The sequence below is a fragment of the Sander lucioperca genome, chromosome 5 (assembly GCF_008315115.2).
Source record: "Sander lucioperca isolate FBNREF2018 chromosome 5, SLUC_FBN_1.2, whole genome shotgun sequence".
Taxonomy (NCBI): domain Eukaryota; kingdom Metazoa; phylum Chordata; class Actinopteri; order Perciformes; family Percidae; genus Sander; species Sander lucioperca.
Window position 1 is genome coordinate 24,186,985 of NC_050177.1, and position 22,657 is coordinate 24,209,641.

Below are 22,657 nucleotides of genomic sequence, written 5' to 3' on the forward strand. Positions count from 1 at the left end.
TCTCCTTGCTTTCAGTTTGGGTGTTAAGCCAGGCTAAATATATCACATATCTATTTCTCTATTGATTAGATTAAACGGAGATGAAATTAATATTTATCGTGTGATACGAGCTGTATCTTGGAGAGCAATTGTGTCCTTTCTAAAATGTTGAATTATGTACATTTTTGTTTCAGTACATCAGAACTGTCAGTCACTTGCAGGTTGTGCCCTTCTGTGTAGTGATGTGTCCATGGTTGCTGACATATTTCAGCCTTGATGTGGCTGTGCTGCTTCATGTAATCAGAGCATCTGATGAATGATGACAGGGTTGGCACTGCTGCTCAAGGAGAGAGTGCAGGGCAACACCATCTTTTACGTAGTGTCTCGCTTGATCTGCGTCTGCACTGTAATTGGGCCACACAGAGTCAAATACACACACACACACACACACACACACACACACACACACACACACACACACACACACACACACGCACAAACACACACACATCCATTAATGTCTACACAGCAGTAAAGACACAAAGACACTGCTCTCATTGCTGATATCTGTGCAGGTTTGCTTGTGTTTTATTCCTTGAGATAACATCCCTCTTCTCCTTATCTTGCTTGGGTATGCACACACGCGCGCACACACATACATACACACATACACACACACACACACACACACACACACACACACACACACACACACACACACACACACACACACACTCACATTAACTTTGTGGAAAGCCTTGCCTCAAATCAGGTGGAGTGCATCATGGACAGGTTGGATTAAACATCAATACATTTAGGAAAGTCAAATGGACGCGCATCACAAAAAGAACACCTGAGGAATCTTTGATTATAGACATCAACTTAATTCAATGAACAAAACCATCTATTTTGACATTACTGTGCACTAGAAAGTGATGGCTGCCATTTTCCAAAGTATGTATGGGAACACTTCCAAAGGGCTTTGTTAATCTGTTGTATTTCTTACTATACCTTTCTTTTCCCCCTTTCATCCCCCTTTCCTTGCTTCTTCCTCCTCCAGTCTGAACCCATACAGCTATGACGAGAGCTGTGTGTCCAGTAGCGTGGACCACCTGCCCCTGGCTGCCCTCCCGCTCCTCGCTATCGTCTCACCTCGCTACCAGGATGCCGTTGCCACGGTGATTGCCCAATCCAACCAGGTCTACCACAGCTTCCTGCAGTCAGAGGACGGCCAGGGATTCACGGGTCAGGTCCGTCTCAAACTTCTTCTGGTTGGAGAAGAGAGGAGAGGAGAACTCTAGTTCACTCTAGTCTCTCATCATTGAATAATGAGCTGGAGGCACTTTAATTGAAGTCAATGATTGTCAAAGGAATTTAAGATTGCTTTGGAGTGGGCTGTGTATTCTGTGGGAGCTCAGGCCTTCAGGGGGCTCCAGATGTCTATTGTTTAAGCAGAACACATTTCACTCTCTTGTACATAACAACTACTAGGCTCTTTATAACAAGCTGTATTTTCTAGTGAGATAATGATCTGTGAGCAGAGTGTTCACAATTGATTTGAATTTGACAGTATTAGGTTATGGCTCATGAAACACAACTCTTTGCTTTTATAATTAATAATAATAGTTTTAACTCAAAGTGTAATTAAAAAGGCAGGTCAACAAGTGGCTGTGGCTCAGAAGGTAGCTGGTTGTCCTTTAATCACAAGGTTGGGGGGTTCGATCCTACTAGCTGAATGATAAAGTGTCCTTGTGCAAGACACTGAACTCCCTGCTGCTCCTGATGGGAGGGACAGTGTGTTGTGTGAATGAGAGGCAAATTGTAAAGCACTTTGTCTGGTTAGATAGAAAGGCACTTTATAAATGCAAGCCAGTAAGTGGATTTCACAAGCAATTGCCGTTTTCATTTATTTTTTCTATTAGCTGCTGTAGATCAGCTGCTGTAGTGCTTGTTTGAAATGAAAACCCTCAGGTTCTCAGGCCTTGAAGGCACATTATTGAGAGCCACTGGTCAATTCATTCCTGATGAGCCAATCAACAACAACAAAACACATACAGTCAAGAGGTACAAGTTAACAACCCCAACAGGTGATTACAGTTAGGTAATTACACCAATACATGTGTTGTGATTAGGGCTGGGTATCCTCAATGATTTTCCGAATCAATTTAATTCTGATTCACAAGGTCCCGAAACAATTTTTTTCTGATTCTATTTTATTCCCAATTTGATTTGATTTGATTTCCGATTCAATATCAATTGAGTTAGGAACATTTCAGTTACAACACCAATTTAGCTTGGATATAAAAGAGATTCTACAATTGTACAAGGTTCCCTCTAACCTGCTGCATTCTTAAAAGTATCAATGTTTATATTAAGAAGTGACCCCAAAGCAGTTACATTAATGTATTTTTTATTTAACATGAACACACAATAAAGTGCAGCTCTTCAGACTCTGCAGTCAGTGAGTATTGAGAGACATTTCATTCAGATATCTTAGACAGATAGAACCTTTTAAAATGGCCATGCCAGTTTTTCCCTCACCAAAATGTAACCTAACCTTGGAGGAGTTGTGTTTTGAGTATGTAGAAAAGTGATAAAATAAAGGATAGTGAATAGGAGAATGAATAACAGTAAAAACTACTCTCATTCTGACTCTTGAGTGTTCACACATTGGTTAGAATACCCATTTCAGTAAGCTAAAATGACAGAGGGTTGTATTTCTTTTCACCAAGTGGGATATCATAGCTGTTAGAACTTCCCCATATGTCTGACTCTGAATTACAACTCAGAGGCCTATGTGAACAGTTTCCTCACTTGGCTGCTCATAATTACAGTCTGAATGATATGTTGTAAACGTGGCAGGAAAAAAATGCTTTATTTGTGAATGTGCTGTTCCACATTGTCCCACAATGCAATGCACATAGGGAATGGAGGACCTGCTCACGGCAGCAAAACATAAAAATAAGTTGTGAATGGTGTTGAAACAACTCCTGAAAGATACAGTGTAGGAAAACATTTTAAGAAAAGCATTTTACTTTCTCTTTGTGGAGTTTTATTAGCAGTCTTGGTCAAAGGTTGTTGATTGATTGAAATTGCATAATTACCTGTTAGTATAAACATTATAAAAGCATTGATTCCTTGCAAGCTAACTTTAAAAAATAGTATATTAATACAGTATATAGTACATACCAAATCCTATTTGTATATATTCTGGAATTGGGACAAATGATTGTCATGCCTTCCTGTCCCAGTGTATTAACTTGTTTTCTTATTTTTTTGTCTCTGCGCCTTGGCCGAAATTTCTTTAAATTTGGCACAAACATCCACTTGGACTCAAGCATCAACTGATGAGATTTTGGAGGTCAAAGGTCAAGCTCAATGTGACCTCACAAAATGCTTCCTACGCTAATTATGACATTTCACACTAATGTCTAATAGGATGAAATGAAGTGGTGACATTTTATATCCAAAAGGTCAAAGGCCATCTTCACTGTGACATTATAAAGATTATGCCATTATTCAACGCAATAACTCAGGAACAGAAGGGGAGATATTTGGTCAGAAACTGAATCGGTGACACTAATCCTGCGTGCCCACCTTGAAACTGTGGTGATTGTACTATAGATCACATACACAGGTGTTTTAATTAATCTGGCTGATTAGACCTCTTCCCAGGACTGTGTGGGTGTGTATAGACTGATTGACATCTTCCTGAGTCTCCTGTTAGCTTTGTTGCACCTGTTAGGCCAGGACAAATGACACCTTTATCGTTCTTATTGGTAGATGAAAATTTGTGACCTAATAAATTCCCACCTAAGCTCCGGCCCTTTCAACCTGAGCAGAGGTCAGCCACAATAACTGAAATCACCTGTGTGGGTGTTCAGAGGCTGTAAAATGCTTTAAAGTCTTCACTACATATATTATATGAGCCTTGGCAGACATGGATGTAAACTGTAAACTGTAAACTTGCCTGGTTGGCAGAGGCATTCAATTGCAAGGTGGTAATTCTGGTGTAAATTCCATTCATACACCTCTCTAATTGTCCTCCTGTTAAGTCCTTCACTGTCTGAGTGCACCATATGTCGAGGCTGTCTGAATGATATATTTTTCCGAGCAGGTATGCCTGATGGGCGACTGTGTTGGAGGTGTGCTGTGCTTTGATGCTTTGTGCTTCAGCAACCACCACAGGCCTGGCAGCCCCAACAACAGCAGCAGAAACAACAGCACTGAGAGCCTCAAGGTAGGAGCTCACTGTTACAGTGATGAGATGATGATGGTGATGGTGATGCACAGACGTGTATGGTGTCCAGGAAACATTTTACTGTTGATACATCATTAAGAGATCACTGCAAATGATCAAGATTACATGCTTGAGTTATACCTTGTCTTCATCAGTGGAGTTGATTGCTACAAGCGTGCACATGTGGCACCACCAGTGCTCTCTAGTGAACAGAGACTCTCATACAGAACAGTCACCTCGGCTATGTCTATTTCTTGTCAGTTTTTTTAGCACAACACCTCTATCAAAACATAGCTTTTAGAAAATGTCACTGTAAACTAGAGGCAGTGTCCTTGGCGCTGTGTTTTCTGAAGTCTCATACATAAAAGGTGGAAATACAAGTCACACTGGAGCTGAATTTTGTGTGTGGATCGCCATTTGTTTTCAGTGGGTAATTTGATGGGCATCAGAATGTTTCTAAGCACCATTTTTTAGCAGTTTCTGTGGTGTGCATGTAACATATTCATCATGATATTTGTGCTGAACTGCCCTCTTGAAGCAGCTTGTCATTTAATGTTCTTTTCCCCCTGCTAAGCGTTGTATACTTTCTGTCTGTTGCTCCCTCGCTTTCTTCTCCTCCCTGTTGCCATTCAAATCCACTCACAATATATTTAATCTTGCACAGGTAGGGTTTCCCCTCCCACATTTAAGTGTTCGCATGTGAAAATGAACTCCCATCTCCCATCTGATTATATGTAAGGCTTTACAGTTGCACACTCTCCTCCTTCCTGTCAGGATAACTCGGGCCTACTCGGGGAGTCCAGCCCGGGTCTGAGTTCTAGCAAGAGGCTCAGCAAGAGCAACATCGATATCTCTGCCCCCAACGAAGGGAACGGTCAGTGCGGGCCGCCGCTCAGCCGTAAGCAGAGCGACTCGTATGACGGAGACACCTCGTCCACGGGCCAGCACAGCTTTTTTTCCAGGTGGGACAGCACACATGAGTATACCCCCACACAAGGGTTGACAATATTTACTGTCAGGAAAAATAACTCCACTCCACTACCACCAAGGATCTTGACATTCTGTTTATATCAAGGTATCTGCCCATATAATATCTCTGGATGTATTAGGCCATTACGGGTTATGTTAAACAATTTATAAGTAGGATTCGATGTTTATGATTCAATGTTACGTTGGATTTTTATATACATTTTGCATCACTGAGATGAAGTACTTTGATCTTTCAGGTATTTACTGAATTAGCCAAAAACAGACATTCCTCTCAGTTTTTTTTTTGAACAATCAACACTTTGTAAATTGATTTTCTATCATTTTTTTTGTATCAACTCACATATCAATATCATGATACTGTATTACACATATCCTTTGCAATATACCAAAATGTGTCACTTGAAAACCTGGATGTTTCTCATGTTTCTATAATAGTGGTTATATAGCAGAAATAGAAGAACAAAAACACACACTTATTTAGACCAGCACACACACATACAGCACCCACACTGCAATCTAAGTAAGAAGATGCTTTGGTAAACTCAGATCAGATCTGACAGTGCAGAAAACAAGAAAAATCAAAAGGATTTCAAAAGGCATTTAGGGCAAAAGGGACAAGTTGTTTTTATTTATTCTCCTTTAAATGTGACCTTGCATGACTTTTATTTCTTTACTGTTCCGTGCACATATGCATGCTTGCGCGCACACACACACACACACACACACACACACACACACACACACACACACACACACACACTATAGCACAGACTCTAATTTTAGATCAGACTGCTTCTTCTTCACAACAATGGTTGGTGAAGAAAAAGGGGTGTAAACAAACTGTGTGCAAGTACCAAGTACAGCCCAGTCTGCTACTATTAGACAATTATGGAAGTACATTGGTGCAAAATGGGATTAAGTGTGTTGTGCAATTAACAGAATTTCACGGATAATATACGGTATGATTTACAGCATTCACATTAGACCCAAAACTAAATTTTGTTTGCAAAACACCCACACATTGGCAAAAGAAGCACATCAGACGTACAGAGTAGAAATTCTGTCATCAATTTCTGTCAAATAGCATTTTTCGATTCATATGATAACCCAGATGTTGCATGCCGGCCCTCATCCAGGTTTTCCTGGAATGTGTCACTCTGTTTCGCCCGTGCTCTTTATCAATATTTGCAGCTTGACTGCCCTGCCTGCCTATCTGCCTCTGCTGGGCTATAAATAGCCTGTTTGTGTCTGTGCCAGCCAGTTTGTGTGGGAGACAGAGCGCTGCGGGTGAATTTAGCTGGGTCTGGGACGGGTGGCTGGAGGGAGTACAACTGCCATGTTGACTCACTTCAAGCAACCAGTGTTCCCATTCCAAATCCCATGCTCCACTAAGCTTACACCATCACAGTAACAGTCACCAAAGTAAGGATCCCATCGATTCACATGTGTTCACAGCTCTGCACCTCTCAACTTTCACTTCTTGTTACACTGTTGATTAATTAATCCCAAGCCTTGCTGAGTGGAGGGTAACCTCTACTCCTGGATGTGCTCTTTTCCCCCTGCACTTCCCAGTGGATATTCCCAGTCAGCAAGAGGGCTTATTAAAGCTCATTTTCACACACATTATCCCATCTTTCAGTATGGCCTATTGAATGGCTGTCTACCTTTTGGTTCACTCCTTCACATTCACCTTGCTCTGCTTTGGCCCTGACTGGGAATTTGCTGTGAGATCACATGCGAATGGTCACAACACTGCTATAATGAAAACACAGGAGAGTGCAGCAAGCAGTGGGGCTGGTGTCTTTTATGTCCACCATTTCTTTTACTTTACTGTCCCATTATCCCCAAATCTATCTCTGTTAGGGATGTGTGCTTTGGCTTATTTCACTGATATTTAAACAGATAGTAATACACTCAATTTGAGAAAAAGCAAACACCTACAGTACTGTAAATGGACATAATTGACTAGTCTAAAGTGCTCAGAAAAAAGGATTATGTGCAGTTATAGGTACTGAAAGGCTAATGCCCATAAGGAAATCTATTTGCCATGCTTCAGTTTGATAGGTAGGCATCAGCATCAGATCTATTTGCTGCGCTCAGTAAAGAGCTGGGCATTTTTGATACACGTAATGTGTTCATCGCCCATTATCGCTCATAAAACTATGTCAACCATTTACTCAATAACAGTGAGTAATAATGTAATATAATATAAACCAATGTAATATTTATTTGTCATATTTATTTAACATATTGGTTAAATATGTTATCGAAATATGTTAAATATTTATTTAAATATGTTATCTGCAGTTAAATTACAAGTGCTATTCTATAGCTGCTAAAAGAGAAATTTAGCCCATCCAGGCTGAAAAAATAACACTTAACATTCTACACCAACAGGAAATGTTGTATGTGCTGCTGAATGAAAAGTGCACTTGCTAAGAATGAAGAATGAATTTTAATGTCTTTTAATGCCCCAATGCTTCACTGTCTCTTTAGCCACATAGATACTAGTATTTTCTTGGAGTTTGGAGGAAGTTACTTCATATGAGGATATTTTGCAGCAGTAGTTAATGTTGGCAGACAGACAGACTGACAGTTTCTTAATGGCATGGTAGGAAGAAGTGAAGGAGTGGACACATTACGAGAGAAGACAAAAAACAAAATGGAAGCGGAAAGCAATCAAAGCACTATTGATTTGGCTTTTAAAGATTGCTGGAGACTGTTGGCTAATCCTTTCTCCCCATGCAGGACTTTTAATAGGGAAATGTTGGCTTGCTGGAGAGCAGTGAGAGCTCTTTGGGGCTGAGACTTGCTCTGCTGTTTAAACAGCTGTAAACATGATGCAGCCTGTGAAGGCTGAGCGAAGAGCTGCTCAGGCTGAGTCATAAAGGCCCGGTGCTGACAATAACCCCAGAGTTTTGGAACTATCCAGCCTACGATTGAATATTAACAAAGCAAAAGCATCACTGACTCATCTGTGTCAGGACTGAGACTTTTACCTTCCCAATGTCAACATGCACATTATTGACTTTTAGAATTTCAGATTACCACTGTTATTTATAAAAACATTGCAGTGCAATTGAAAAGTGCCATTAAAAAAATAAGCCACATTTACTGGTTTTTACTTTTTACTTATTTACTTTAACAGTGATGAACAATATCAAATGTCCCCAAAAAACTACTCAAAGTAAATCTGCATTACTACGTTATTGCTGAATAAACCACTCTCACAAAATCCTCATATGCCTCCTTCCTATATATTTATTGGCCAGTAGTGGCTCACAGTAATCATTGAGTTTGAGGATAGGGAATGTATGTCAGAGCAAGCATCCAAAGAGTGAAGGACCGCACATTTGGCAAGTAGGCCATGGTGACAGACAGATACCGTTCTACATTTTGTGTCCCCAGTTTGATGAAGGACAGTGTGGAGGTGCGTGGAGGCAGTAGCACCAGTCTGATGTTGAATCCCGGTCGATTCGACTTTGAAGTGTCAGACTGCTTCCTGCTGGGCTGTCCGCTGGGCCTTGTGCTGGCCATGAGACGCACTGTGCTGCCTGCTGTCCAGGGTAAGACTCATAAACACATGTAACATATATTGGGGAATGCAATGTGCCACAGTGCAGTATGTGCACATGCACTCACAGATGTTTTTATCTATTTGTTTTACTTTCTATTTATACTGTCTTATTATAAGTGACTCACCTGGCTGTAAAGCACTTGACTGCACTAACCTGTACAAAAGGTGCACTACATATCAAGTTTGATTGATTGAAATGTGACTGCAGTGAAATGACATACAGTAGCTGGATTGTTTTTTTTTTTCTTTAAAAATAATCAACATTTTGAAAATGATCAGATTTTCAGCTTGAAATGTTATACTTTTTATATATATATATATATATATATATATATATATATATATATATATATATATATATATATATATATGTGTATATATATATATAATCCTGTTCCTAATGGCTTTGCCTATCCATTGTGTTTTCTGACCCTCAGTGAGTCAGCTGCATCCAGCCTGCTCTCAGATTTTCAACCTGTTTTACCCTTCGGACCCTTCAGCCTCCAGACTGGAGCCGCTGCTGCAGCCTCTCTTCCACAAGTTGCCACCATATGCTGTGCCGCGCTATCAGCGATACCCTCTAGGAGATGGACGCTCTCTGCTAATAGGTAGGATGTGTGATTCAATTCATGAGCATTGGGAGATGCAAGAGCAGCTTGTCTTGAATATTTCTTTGGTTCATCTATTTTCTGGTGTAATTGTATTGCTGTATTAATTACCTAACAGATTTTGCATTTCAAAGCTGGCGTGAAATCTTCAAGGAATTCTGTTAGTGGGACCAGATTACAGCGGCAGAGAGATTCTATGACTTGGTAATGTGAATTTACACGTGTGCACACAGAGCCTGGATCCCGTGTGTGTGAGCTTGTACAGCAGAGTCAGAGCTAAATCCTGCCCCCAAAGCCTGAAGTTTGAAGTAATTATACTTCATCTTCTTGTGGTGCAGTACCTTTAGCCTGGCACCGCTCTCTGAGGATCCGGCACAATATGTGAGTCTGCTAGTAATGGCACTGTACTGCTGTAATCCCCCTCGAGGGCCTACTTGGAGAGACCGAGTCCTTAATGAGCCACTGATTTATTTGAAGCATGTTTTAGCCCATTTTTGGGACATAGAGACTCGCTCTAAACAGCAGTGATGACGTATCGCCTGGTTCCCCTGCCCCTTCATCCAACTACCTCACTGAGAGAAAGTAGGCTAAGGACTGAGCTCTTGAGCTAACAGCCTGCGAGCACAAACTCAGATCAGAAGATAAGGCTTTGTGGGTTGCAGCAAAGCTTTGAAAAATTCTATTTATTCTCTTACTCAACACCTAATCATAAGAAATATGTATAACTCAAAGCAGACAGTTACTATTTAAAATGATCATATTTCACATGTAAACCAAACCAAAGTTGTAAAATACAAGTGGTGACAGTGACTCAGGAGAGATCTGATTGGACAGACATTTAAGGCAGATCTGGGATCAGTTTTCCCATTTTTTTATTTTTTTTTGCCATCCGTAAACTCCGTAATCACTCACTCATTCACTCACTCACTCACTCACTCACTCAATCGCTCACTCAAACACTCACTCACTCACTCACTCACTCACTCACTCGCTCACCCACTCACTCACTCACTCACTCACTCAATCAAAATCATTAACCCATTCTTCACAAGTTGGATTTGTTTGTTGAGTAATCGGTGTGTTTGGCTGGTGTGAACCGTCTGACCCATGATATTACCCGTGTAAACTGGATGCCCAAGCTGTGATTTATTAATTTAATCATGTTCAGCCAGGCACCAAGTGGGATGCTTGATGCCTCTAAGAGCCAGTGGTGCAGATAAAGGTGATGGAGTGTAAAGGCAGACACACAGCGTATAGGCTTGCAGCTATAGCGGGTTTTAATTATGGATTTGCATCCTTGTTCCATTGATTGGGCTTGGAGGCTGTCCAATTATGTGTTAAATTAAAAACCAACGACAGGTGCACACGGAGAGACACACTCGCTCACACAGACACACAGAAGAAACATTGGCACACATCACCCATTTCCTGCTCTGTAATATGGTAATTAGTTGTTATGAAGGCACAGCCAATCAAATCAGGCTCTTGTGGGTATGACTTTGACATCCACACCCGTCAACAGTGGAGCTTTCATTATGATGAATGCTGCTGATGTAGAGAGAACGAGCCCTCTTTCTAATGATTCCAGCTATGGTCCAATGGGAAATATGATCATCCAAGACAGCAAATGCACATGGAATTATAGTCATTTTATCAGTATTGATCACATGGCTAACAGAGCTTTAATGTCAATATGATGCTGTATCTTTTGCTCGCCATGAAAATTGCTAATGGGATAGGCTAGTGTGTGCAGGCAGAGAGCGTGGCAAGAACTGGAGGGGAGGGAGCGGAGTTAAAAGTCTCTATCTCTATAAGTCCCAGAGATGTTTCAAGGCAGCATTGCAATCATCCTCCCTCACCTTGTGAATTCTCTGCTTGTCCTTTTCTTTTACCTCTGTCATCAGATGTTTCACTCTCCACTGCCTCGTGCTTAAATCCTAATCTTTTGGTTTCCCTACTGGTCATTTATAATGGTCTTGGTGTGTGTACTGTATCTATTTTTTAACTTTAGTTTTTTGTTCTCTGATTTACAAACACCCTTTCACACTTGTGATTGCCTTTTTATTGCCTTGGTGTCTGCCTTTGTCTCATCTTTCCTGCTAGCCCTTGCAGATTTTTGATGCTCCTCTCTCTCTCTGCTTCTTCATCTGCACACATCAGAACAATCTCTCCCTCCCTCACTGCCTCTCTCTGCTTATTGTGCTGTGAAAGAAAGACAGAGCTGTGCTAATGTTCCAGAGACTGAAAGCGAATAAGGCTCCACTTAGAGGTGTGGGCAGGGCTCATTATTGATAACAGATTGCAGTGTGTTTGTGAGCATGCATTCTCTTTCCTTACTTGGAAACCTCAGAGTATGTATAATTGCTCAAATCACTGCAAACAGTACATACAATGGCCCTGTCACAACATTTTGATTAGAGAGTATGTATTGGGTTTTGTGTGACATTCAGTTGTCATCATAATGGTCCAAGGTCTAGGTGATTTTGCACAGTTATTAACCACACCTGATTGTGTGGGTGGAGAGAGAGAGAGAGAGAGAGAGAGAGAGAGAGAGAGAGAGAGAGACCAGTAACCAGTAGTTTCTGAACACCTGCCTGGCCTTGTAAAAATCTGCTTAGATATTTCACAACCTTAAAATCTGTAAGAATTTAAAGATTTAAATCAAGGAATGCTGTCAGATTTCAAATAATTGCAAACACGTTTCTGTCAATTACTTTTATGATGTATTAATTACAGTAATTTTTTACTTTCTAAAATGTCAGGAAATGATATAAAACCAATCATAATTTTCCAGAGCCCAAGGTGGTTCCCATAGGGCTGCAACTAATTATTATCATTAATTATTATTAAAAACTTAATATAGATAGTGTTTTTTTAAATCGATTAAATGCAGATTAGTTTTCAGATTCATTGCTTGGTCTATAAATAAGAAAAGAGGTAAAAATTCCTATCTCAATTTCCTATAGTGATGTTCAAACTTTGGACATCACTATAGGAAATTGAGATAGGAATCATTGAGAGAACATAAAAGTCTTTTGAAATTGAGAAATTGAACTATAGGAAATTGAGATAGGATTTTTTTTGGACTCCAAAGTGACAAAAATCCAAAGATACTCAGTTACTGAATGTTAAGACAAAAGAAATCAGTAAACATGAGAAACTGGAACCATCGAATGGTTTTACTACAAAAATTACTTAAACAATAAATTGATTATTTAAATAGTTAGTCGATCAACTAATCAATTAATCGGCTAATCATTGCACCTCTACTTCAAATTTATTGTTTTGACCAACCGACAATCCAAAACAAGTTTTCCATTTGTAATGATGTAAAACAGCAAATATTTGAATTTGAGAGGCTGGAACTGGCAAATGTTTTTGCATTCTTGCATTATAAATTATTATTATTATTATCATTAATTGATAACTTTTTTAGCTGTACTTTACAATATCGCTGTTTTGTAAAAAGTCAAAGTAAACGAAAAACCTTTTTTTCTGTCACTATTTCTCACTTCAGCCCCAATGTTCATTCATGACACCTGCGTGGACAAATCAATCCAACTTAACGTCCTGTCAATCAATGCCGTGGCACTCTCAGTTGTTTTAGAACCGGCAGCAGCATTCGCTCTCTGATAACGTTAAATGATGAAATTGATGTGGAAATGTACTAGTCGATTCACTGTGACAAGATGGGGCGAGCGTCTGTCGCACTCATGATGGTCATTAATGGCAAAATAAGTTTTAAAATCCATCAGCGATGCAGTCTGTGAGAGAACATAAAATTCTTTCTCGCTATTATAACATTTTTATACCTCACCGCTGTGTGCTGTCATGCTTTTATAAAGGCATAAGGAACATTAACATAAAAGTCACTAACACTGGGATTAAATCCAATTAATTTGAACCTGTACACTAAAGTAAAGAAATGATGCAGTGTTTTTCCTTGTATGCTAAATACCAAAGCAATATTTTTTATTTAAATCTATCTAATACAGTGAGATGTATCTGTAAACTGTATGTAGCCTACATGCGTGTGTTTCCGTGTTTGGGGGGAAGGTAACCTGCACGTCACACACAGACGCCACATGAAGAATGCTTTAGGCCTGCACCGCCTTTGACTCTCTTCCTGCTTCCAGCGTTGGCTACATGATTGCTGGATATATAAAACTAACTTTTCATCCCTTTCCTGGAGCCCGAGTGGATAGCTGAAAGGAACATTGTGACTGTTGTGTGGAATAAGGTTGGTGAAAAAAAGGCCCTACGCTTTTCACTATCTATTATTATTTTGCTAAGAGGAAACTTAATAAAAAGCCATTTGCCAACACTAGATAGTATTAAGTTACTGTGAGCTGTAGCACCTCCAGCACCCAGAGACCAATGTAATGGTACAGATAGTTAATGCCCCACATCACTTGTGACAGGTGTATCACCCTATCAGGAGTAAAGAGTTAAGGTCAAGATAGCCTATCCGGTGTGAGGGGGGTGGGGTGAAAAAGAGAAGAAAAGTGTGGAGTTGTGGGGGCTAGTGGTGTGCGATACTGCCAAATTTAGAATTGATCCGATACCAAGTAAATACAGGGTCAGTATTGCCAATACCGATACGATACTGATACTTTTTAATAATTAAGGTGGATGCATCATCAAATTGCTAAATCTGAATGAATGTTCATGACCTTTAAGTGGTTTTTTCCTTTGGATTATTAATAAGTTAAAACCCAGGACAGAATTTTCATATGCTTGTATAAATGTGTTTCTCAGTCCTGCTTGTGTGTGTGTGTGTGTGTGTGTGTGTGTGTGTGTGTGTGTGTGTGTGTGTGTGTGTGTGTGTGCTGCTGGTCGCTGCCGGGCCTAGCTGCTCGTTTCCCTGGCGCCGCTGAGTCACGTGACAATACAACATCAAATCACAAGAGGGGGGAGGAGGAGTAAAATGTGCCTGTTCTGCGCTGTGACAGGAGCAGCACAGACACAGACAGCCAGGTCGCCTCTCTGATGAAACCGCAACTGGAGAGAAACTAAAACTAAAGTATCGATCTCATTACACTATTATTGATCAATATCAATACAAACATTGGTATCGATATTATCGATATTTGGATCGATACGCCCACCACTAGTGGGGGCGGAAAGGAAGGTACGCCGAAGTTTACTGGAGAGCCCCACTCTCGCTTGAACGGAATAAAAAAGAACCAAATTATTGTGTGAGGGACGGACAAGTCGGAGTTGCTAAGCTTTAAGTAAGGGCCGAATCTGTTTGCGTCGACTAGGACACATTTCCTCAGCTGAACAAAGGTCGGCGAAGCTATTAGCAATAGCGATGGAGTCTTTTGATGTTAGCTGCCCCCCCTGTGGCCTTGATGGTAAAAGGTTAGAGTTGGGAAAGGAGCGTCTAATTTTACACAGCGGCCAGTTAAGCTCTAAAGGAGAGTTTTCGCGACTGGAAGGAGTTGAAGAGCAACCTCGCCTTAACACAGACCTGCACCTGCAACTTAGAGAACGTTATCCTGTGAGTGAATATCGAAGTTAGGATTCCCTGCGGGTATGGTTTATTTTTTGCTACTTTGACCGTGGACTGGGAGCGTCAGCAGCTAAGGCTGTGATACTGTTACGGACAATAGACTTCCGCTGTCATAGACTCTGGGAGCAATTTTCAGCGGACTCAAATCTGCACCTTTGGAGGGACAGTGAGTGTAAACAAAACTGATTCTGGTTGAACTTATTGATTGCTGAACATTTAAGGATAATTAGCATGTTCTGTTAAACTGTCAATAATTTACTAAAACTGTGCTTTGGTTTTTGTTGACTGCAAGCTGGTGTTTATTTTTCTCTGTGGAGTATCTGTTAAAAACAGTTAGGGATTGTCTACAGTGAGAAACATTTTTTTTTTTAAAGTATTTTTTTTCTGTCACATTGAACCTTATTTGGTTTTATGTAATTTTATTTTTTTGGTGAGTAATTCCTGCAATATTAGAGTTGAAACTGGTCAAATTTAATTGGACTAGGTTTGATTTACAACATTTTAAAGGGTCAATCAATAAATAATTTGTTGAGATATCAGCTGTTATTGCAAATTATATTGGGTTTATATTGCTCCGGAGTAGGGGCGTCCCACCTATCTAGCTAGGTATAGGATACAGGGGGGAGATTGTGCAAACCTTAAGTTCGGTTTAGGAGCACATCACACTTCAGGTGGTCACCGTGTTAGAGATACGAGTCCTGAAGCCCATCCTACCATATTTTCATTGCTTCACGTTGATCAGGGAGATCAGCCAGATAGGTGACAACATACTTACTGAATTAGGTACTAAGGCCAATTGCGCTGGGACGTACAGACCCAGATCTTGTACTCTTCCAGTCGTTCAGAGCAGAGCTATACTAAAAACACCCCTACATAGTGGGGCTTATCCTCCACTACACCAAGAGATTCCCACCCCTAATAACGAGCCGGGTGGGCCCACTGCTATGAGTCTATGAGGCTATTGTCTGATTACTCCACATTTTCATTGTGATAATTAGGGCCCAAGCGCCGACAGCGGCGAAAGCCCTATTGAAACTGAAGGAATTCTTCTTTTTCTTTCTGCCAAATTAATCGCAATTTTTACGTTAATCTTGATGGCTATAAATATATGAGTACTGTTGATAGCAAAAAAAATTGAGTTGCTGCAGCTAATGCCCATAGCTCCCAGTTCGATAAAACGGCAGTTTTGGGGGCATATTCTAAAGCAGGGCTATTCAATTAATTTGGAATTAGGGCCAGTTTATGAAACTGAGGCAAAATAAGGGGCCGGAGAATATGAGTAATTATAGTAACAAATAAAGAAATTACAACAACATACTGAAGGAGTCAATATATTCTATTTTGTAAATGCAGAACAACATATACACATTGTGATGCACTAAGACAAGTAGGCCCAAGGCATTGTTACATTCAAATGGCAATACAGTGTTGAAAAATCAGAGATACAGACAATTCACAGAAAACATCCACTTAATTGCACATAACTACCAACTTTACAGCTCGTTATCCTCAATTGACAATGAGGAGATACATTTCAGTGTTACAAGTAAAGAGGGAAATAATTCTCAGAAACATCAAACTGTCCCCCTTCTCCACTGGCTAAAAACAGAAATGCAGCTAACTGGTAACTGAATACAACTCACACTTTTTTCCTTCTGAAAAATTAAAATAGACTACCCCATAAATCCTCACATGGACTACTACTGTACTCACTTTTGTCCAGTTTGAGCATAAATCAGACACGTTAACAATCAGTGTAGGTCAGCCATATCACAGATATTTAAGATTGCACTCATTTGAGTGACAGGCAACATCAATGTCTCTCCACCAACAAAAATAAAACCAAAGTGCATAGTGTGGTACAGAATAAAATTAAAACAACATAACAGTGCATGGCACTTTATCAAGGCAAAACATTTCAAACTGCATTCAACAATAATACTATATCAAGAAAAACATTAAGTGCATAATATGGGGTGAATAACATATTAATTGCATCATACTGTTCAAAAATCAATCCTCATTTCTTGCTTGACTAGTTATGCCTGTTACATTGCATGTAGTTTGCCAACATTTGCCATCTAATGAGAGAAATGGCATTTTTTTGACTTGGCAAGAGCAGTGAAGTCAGGTGTATATGGTGCAATGCGCAAGCAGTGTTGCAGATGCTGGTCAGTGAGGGATATGCGATTGTGAGTTTTAATGGCATTCATGTGTGAGAATGACGACTCACAAGTGTATGTTGAGCCAAACATTGTCAGAAGAAAAAGTGCAAGACCCCTTGAATGTGGAAATTTCTCTCAGCTGACTTCATGGATCCAGAATTTTTCAAAACCTGCCTGCTGCAATGACTGTCGCAAGTCATCTGACGACTGAATGTTAGTGAGTTCCAGTTGTAAAGACCCCTCATCCAATGACGATACCAGCTCCTTTCCTTTCAATGCAAAGTCTGCCTCAACATTCACACAGAAAGGGTCCTTCACAAATCTTATCACTTCACTGGAGATGCTGAAATCCTCAAACCTAGTGGCAAAGTTGTTTTTCAATGAGTCAATAAACCCTGACATCACCTTGGTAATTTGCAGGCCAGATTTCCTCAATGTGGGGAAGTGGAGCATCTTGCCAGGACAAAGATCAGCAGAGAAGAGTGAGAGCCTTCTTTGAAAAGCATGAAGTTTCTCCACAAGTTCTGTGACTGTTTTATCTCTGCTCTGCAACTCCATGTTGAGTTGGATCAAATGATGGAAAACGTCACTCAAAAAGCAAACAGCGGCATTAAACTCATCATTTTCCATCAGAGACAGAAACTTGCCAGCTTTTTTCAATTTTGAAGACCGAAGAAACACCAGAATCTCCTCTCTTAGTTCACAAAAACGTTTCAAAGCTTTTCCTTTGCTAAGCCATCTAATGTCATATCATTGTGAATGAGCAAATCTTTATATTCAGCAGACATGTCAGTCAACAGCTTGCAGAAAAGGCAGTGCTGTAAACTGGAGGTACAACAGATGAAGTTTATAATTGCCATAACAGAGTCCACGGTCTCTTTTAACTCACCACTGAGCTTGGCACCCAGGAGGCTTTGGTGGATGAGGCAATGCAGAGACCTGTGGAGCCGCAGCTGCCATCCTCCCGGCGAGCCCCTGATCCCTGCCCGCCATCGAGGGCGCACCATCCGTCACCAAAATGTTGACGCGTGCCAAATCCAAGTTGTTCTCCTCAAAGAATGAAGCAATTTTGGTGAAGAGAATCTCACCGGTAGTGTGCCCCTCCATGGCAATTAGTCCAAGCAGATCCTCACGAAAACATTCCCCATCAAAAAATCGCACATAGAGGCACAGCTGTGCAACATCACTGTTATCAGTCGACTTATCCACGGCCAAAGACATCACCTCGGCATTCCTCAGCTTGTCCAAAAGTGTCTCGAAAACGTCCGATGCAAGGGACTCGACTCTCCTCATATTTGACCTGTCAGAAACTGGAATTTGTTTGATCGAATCGATGTTTTTTCGGGTTTTCTCATCTGTTACAACCTCCTCAATGGATGCCAGCATACACTCCTTGACTGTCAAAGTTAGCATGCGTTGTCTTGAAATGCCTTCTCAAATTATACTCTTTGCACACGGTGAGGCACTCGTTGCAGATTAAGCACACAGGATTCGCATCAACGGCAATAAACGTGTATTTCTCTGTCCATTCATTGTTTAGAGAGAGACATTTTTTCTTGTTAGCCAAACTTCGTGCTTGGCTTGAAAGAAAGTCAGAACGGTCAGAGCGCAGCACTAGAGTGCGAATGGGCGACTTTGATTGGTCATGTGTGGTCCCCCAAAATATATGTCCGGCCGAAACAGGTAGATATTCTACCTGTTTTGCCACCATGGCTGAAAGGGGTGCATACCGCCTCCTACTGCACAAAAGAATGTACAATTAACCACAGGCATGCGCTGTATGAGACTACCCTTATATAATAACTACACTTCACTCCAAGGGCCGGTACAAAATCCCTCAGGGGCCGGACCCGGCCCTGGGGCCACCAATTGAATAGTCTGGGTTTAGGCTGTAGCATCAGTTTTATCGGCGGAAAAATAATAATAAGAAACCTTAGGAAAGCAATTGAGAATGGGGAGATCTCGTCACGACACAGCTCCCCGCCCCGTTCCGCCATTTTGGGAGGATACCCGCCAGCACGGCCAGCACGCGTTCATTCATTCGTTTGTGTCAGTAGAGGAGGAGGTTGTTGCAATTCCGCACTATTTTAGAATGCCTGCTGTGTAAAAACTTCTCCAGTGTCTCACACGATTGTCATGGAAACCGTAGTATGCATGTGTTAGTTTTTTTGTTTCCCTACATGGATAAAGCATGAAGGAGAGCATGTCTCCGATGTGACAAGGAGACGTCGGATTTCACAAGCCCCACACAATGGAAGTGATACCACTGAACTGTACAGTTCTGGTTGTCACATGCCACTATTTGACCTTTCTCTGGTCCAGCACAGAGACACACTGACTGGAAAGGATCCCTACAGAGATAGAGCTTTTAGTTAAAGAGTAAAATCCTTTCAGTTTAACATGAAACAGCCCCGAAGTCACCATCACCAAACCCACCATATCTCCACCAGACTCCATGTAAATAATCACTACTTTTAGCGTGTATAAAGCCAGCATATTTCCACATGTAAATGGGTGAATTAAGGGTTTATTTCAACCAAACCAGAGTGGTGATTGTTGGAACAGTGGAAAGATGAACCAAGATGGCTTTTTTGAAGTTATATGTTTTTATGATAAAAGTCCTGATTATTTACATGGAGTCTGGTGGGTTTGGTGATGGTGATTTCAGGGCTGTTCCATGTTAAACTAAAAGGATCTTACTCTTTAACTAAAAGCTCTATCTCTGTAGGGATCCATCCCATAATGTTGTCAGACACTTAGAATAATAATCTGAGTCTTTCAGCGGCAAAAACAGAACTTTTAGTGACTCTAACTGATTTATATTGGACCAGTTTCAGAGATTGTTGTTCCTATCAGTTTCTCCCTGTAAGGACCCTTTTCTTTTGCCGCCTTATTCTCCATTTCTTCTTAATTCTTAATTCTTCAGTTTGCTAGGACCATAAAGTACTCATAAATTTATAGTGATCAAGATTAACGTAAAAATTGCCCGGAGTTATCCTTTAACAGCAAAATTGGCGGTCGCATCAAGCCTGGTGAAAACGTACGTATTTTAAGGGTTTCGGGAATAGGCGCACAAAAATGGCTCGCTAGCGCCCCCTACAAAATTAAAAAAATGTAACCCCTGCAGTACGTTTCAAGTAGACTAACGAAACGTGGTACACATATGTAGCATGTTAAGATGTACAAAAAGCTCATTAGAGCCATACCCTTAACGCAACAGGAAGTCCGCCATTTTGAATTGAAAGTTCGAAATTTGTGTGATTTTGGCCATTTCCACATGTCGTACTTTAACAAACTCCTCCTAGAGATTTCCGACGGTCGCGCAAATACACGGGCGCATGGAGCGGTGTCCGCCAGTAACCCCGACGCGCAAGGAGGTGCGAGGGCCTGTCCAAAGCTGCTTGCAGCTTTAATTTGTGATTACATTCTGAATCTGCCCTGCTCTCTGTCAGGTAAATGTAGTAGCACAATGTCTTCCTCTGATGTAGACGTAGCCTACACTGTAAGTCAGTAGTAGGCTATACAGTGGAGTTGCATATTAAAGTGCCCATATTATGAAAAAATCACTTTTTCTGGGATTTAGGGTGTTCTTTTGTGTCTCTGGTGCTTCCACACACATACAAACTTTGAAAAAAATCCATCCATGCTGTTTAGAGTGAGATACAGTTTCTGAATGTGTCCTGACTTCAGTCTCTGGGTGAGCTGTTCAACGAGCAGGCTAACCGCAACCATTAGCTCGTTAGCATGCTAATGCTAATGCTAACGCTAGCATGCTACCTCGTTCTCAATAGCAAAGCACTGCTACAACACACACAAGTTCACCATAATCTACAAAAGAACTACTTACATGTGCGCCCTCATTTAGAAGTCTCCCAGCTAATCCTGCCTTGTAAGTGACCGAAGTTGTAGAAACAGCCTGTCTTTTACTGTCTATGACATGATCTACATCTGAGCTACTGCACATGTGCAGTGCAATCAAAGATAGTACAGAAGAAGAAGAAGAAAAGAGGTCTCACTCTGTAGCTAAAACAGAGACCAGGTGAAAAGAGGATCTGCAGCAGTGAGAGAGAGCACTGCAGTACAACAAAAATATGGTGTTTTTTGAAAATTAAACCATGTAAACCTATTCTGGTACAACCTTAAAATACAATTATGAACCTGAAAATGAGCATAATATGGCTGCTTTAAGTGGTTTGGGGCCCTTCTGTAAGTAATTTTGGGGTACAATTTGCTTTTAAAGAATTCTACAAGCAGCAATATCACAGGCCAAGCAATCAGCCCCTTCCAAACAGGCACATTTTCAATGGGCACTGTACTAGTAAATGTAAATTAGGCTGAGCAGTTCCATACCAACAATATATTTTCTGCCCCTCAAAAGCAGAACCATTAGACAGAAAACCATCCAATCTAGTATCGTTGCTACAAACACAGTGTGTGTCAGATTCTATCATGTTTATTAACCACATCTGATTCTCCTTCATGTCTGGGCATGAGAGGGTGAGTCTTGACTTGTAACACACATACAAATATACTGTATAGATTACATTGGTTTATAGGTTGTCACCAAGGTCAACAGTTCATCTGGAGAACAATGTGTAGGGCAGCGGTGGAGTCAAAGTCATTCAGACGTGAGCACTCTCCAGAGTCTGGCTGGAAAAACATTGTGAGTTGCATAATACAGGTAAGAAGAGGAAAACACTGTGTGAGTGATCTTTAAGAAAGAGGTGAGCCCTCATGGCTGTATTGTTCAGCGTTCTGCTGTTCAGCTTTGTTTGGCAATGCTCTTTGGTGGAAGTGCATGACATTCAGCGTGAGTCTCCTTTTGACCCCAAGATGTATTGTAGGGTTTAAGATAAATGTGCTGTTGAACTGGACACTTGTCTCTAACGATTAAATTATTGATGAAATATGCTCCTTCTAGGCTCTGCGTCTTAGAGAATAACAAGTAGACACATGATTTCAGGTGAAAACAGGTCTCCAGGGAAAACGTTCATTTTTGTGCAGTATTATCGGCGAACAAACACACGATCTGTAGTTTTTGGGACTTCCAAAGTCAATACTTGATTTTTTTTTAACCCCATGAAGTGTAGAAGCCGTTTTTGTCATTGTTCTTAGTGCTTGTCTTTGGTTTTCCTTAATAAAGCACAAAGCAAGTGGATACGCAGCAAAGCACTATCTCATTAGGCAAAATACTAGCATTGATTTAAAGATTGAGGCCAGTCAGTTGTTGTGTGATCAAAGCATTTCCTTTCCTCTTCCCTCTCTGTTTGTCCTTGTCTTTTCTCCTTCGCTCCTCTTCTCACCCTCCCTAGCGGAGAGTATCCAAGGCCATTCAAATGTGTTTTTGGAAGGTGAGCAGTCTCCTAAAGGTCCAGCTTCACAGACGTCCTCTGAGACAAAGAGTGAAGGAGGAGGAGGAGGAGGAGAAGAGGGAGGTCGTAGAGCCAGCGTGACCAGTGTGGAAAGTGAAATGTCGATTTGCTCCATGGGCCAGCTGGGAAACACTATCGCGAACAGTGAGTAGGAGGGAGGGAAGGAGAAAGACTGAGAAGCTACACTGCCCTGTCTTATTTATCCTTAATG

The 22,657-nt window shown here is 40.9% G+C and overlaps 1 protein-coding gene across 2 annotated transcripts in view; it reads left to right on the forward strand.

Annotated features, from left to right (window-relative positions):
- pitpnm3 (PITPNM family member 3) overlaps window positions 1-22,657 on the forward strand; it is a 109,667-nt gene that overhangs the window by 59,454 nt on the left and 27,556 nt on the right. For both annotated transcript variants that reach the window (XM_031297354.2, XM_031297355.2), the window contains exons 6-11: window positions 1,040-1,229; window positions 4,097-4,219; window positions 4,994-5,181; window positions 8,618-8,775; window positions 9,224-9,394; window positions 22,387-22,590. In XM_031297354.2, the coding sequence (XP_031153214.1) occupies window positions 1,040-1,229; window positions 4,097-4,219; window positions 4,994-5,181; window positions 8,618-8,775; window positions 9,224-9,394; window positions 22,387-22,590 (1,034 nt within the window). The remainder of the gene's footprint in view (window positions 1-1,039; window positions 1,230-4,096; window positions 4,220-4,993; window positions 5,182-8,617; window positions 8,776-9,223; window positions 9,395-22,386; window positions 22,591-22,657) is intronic.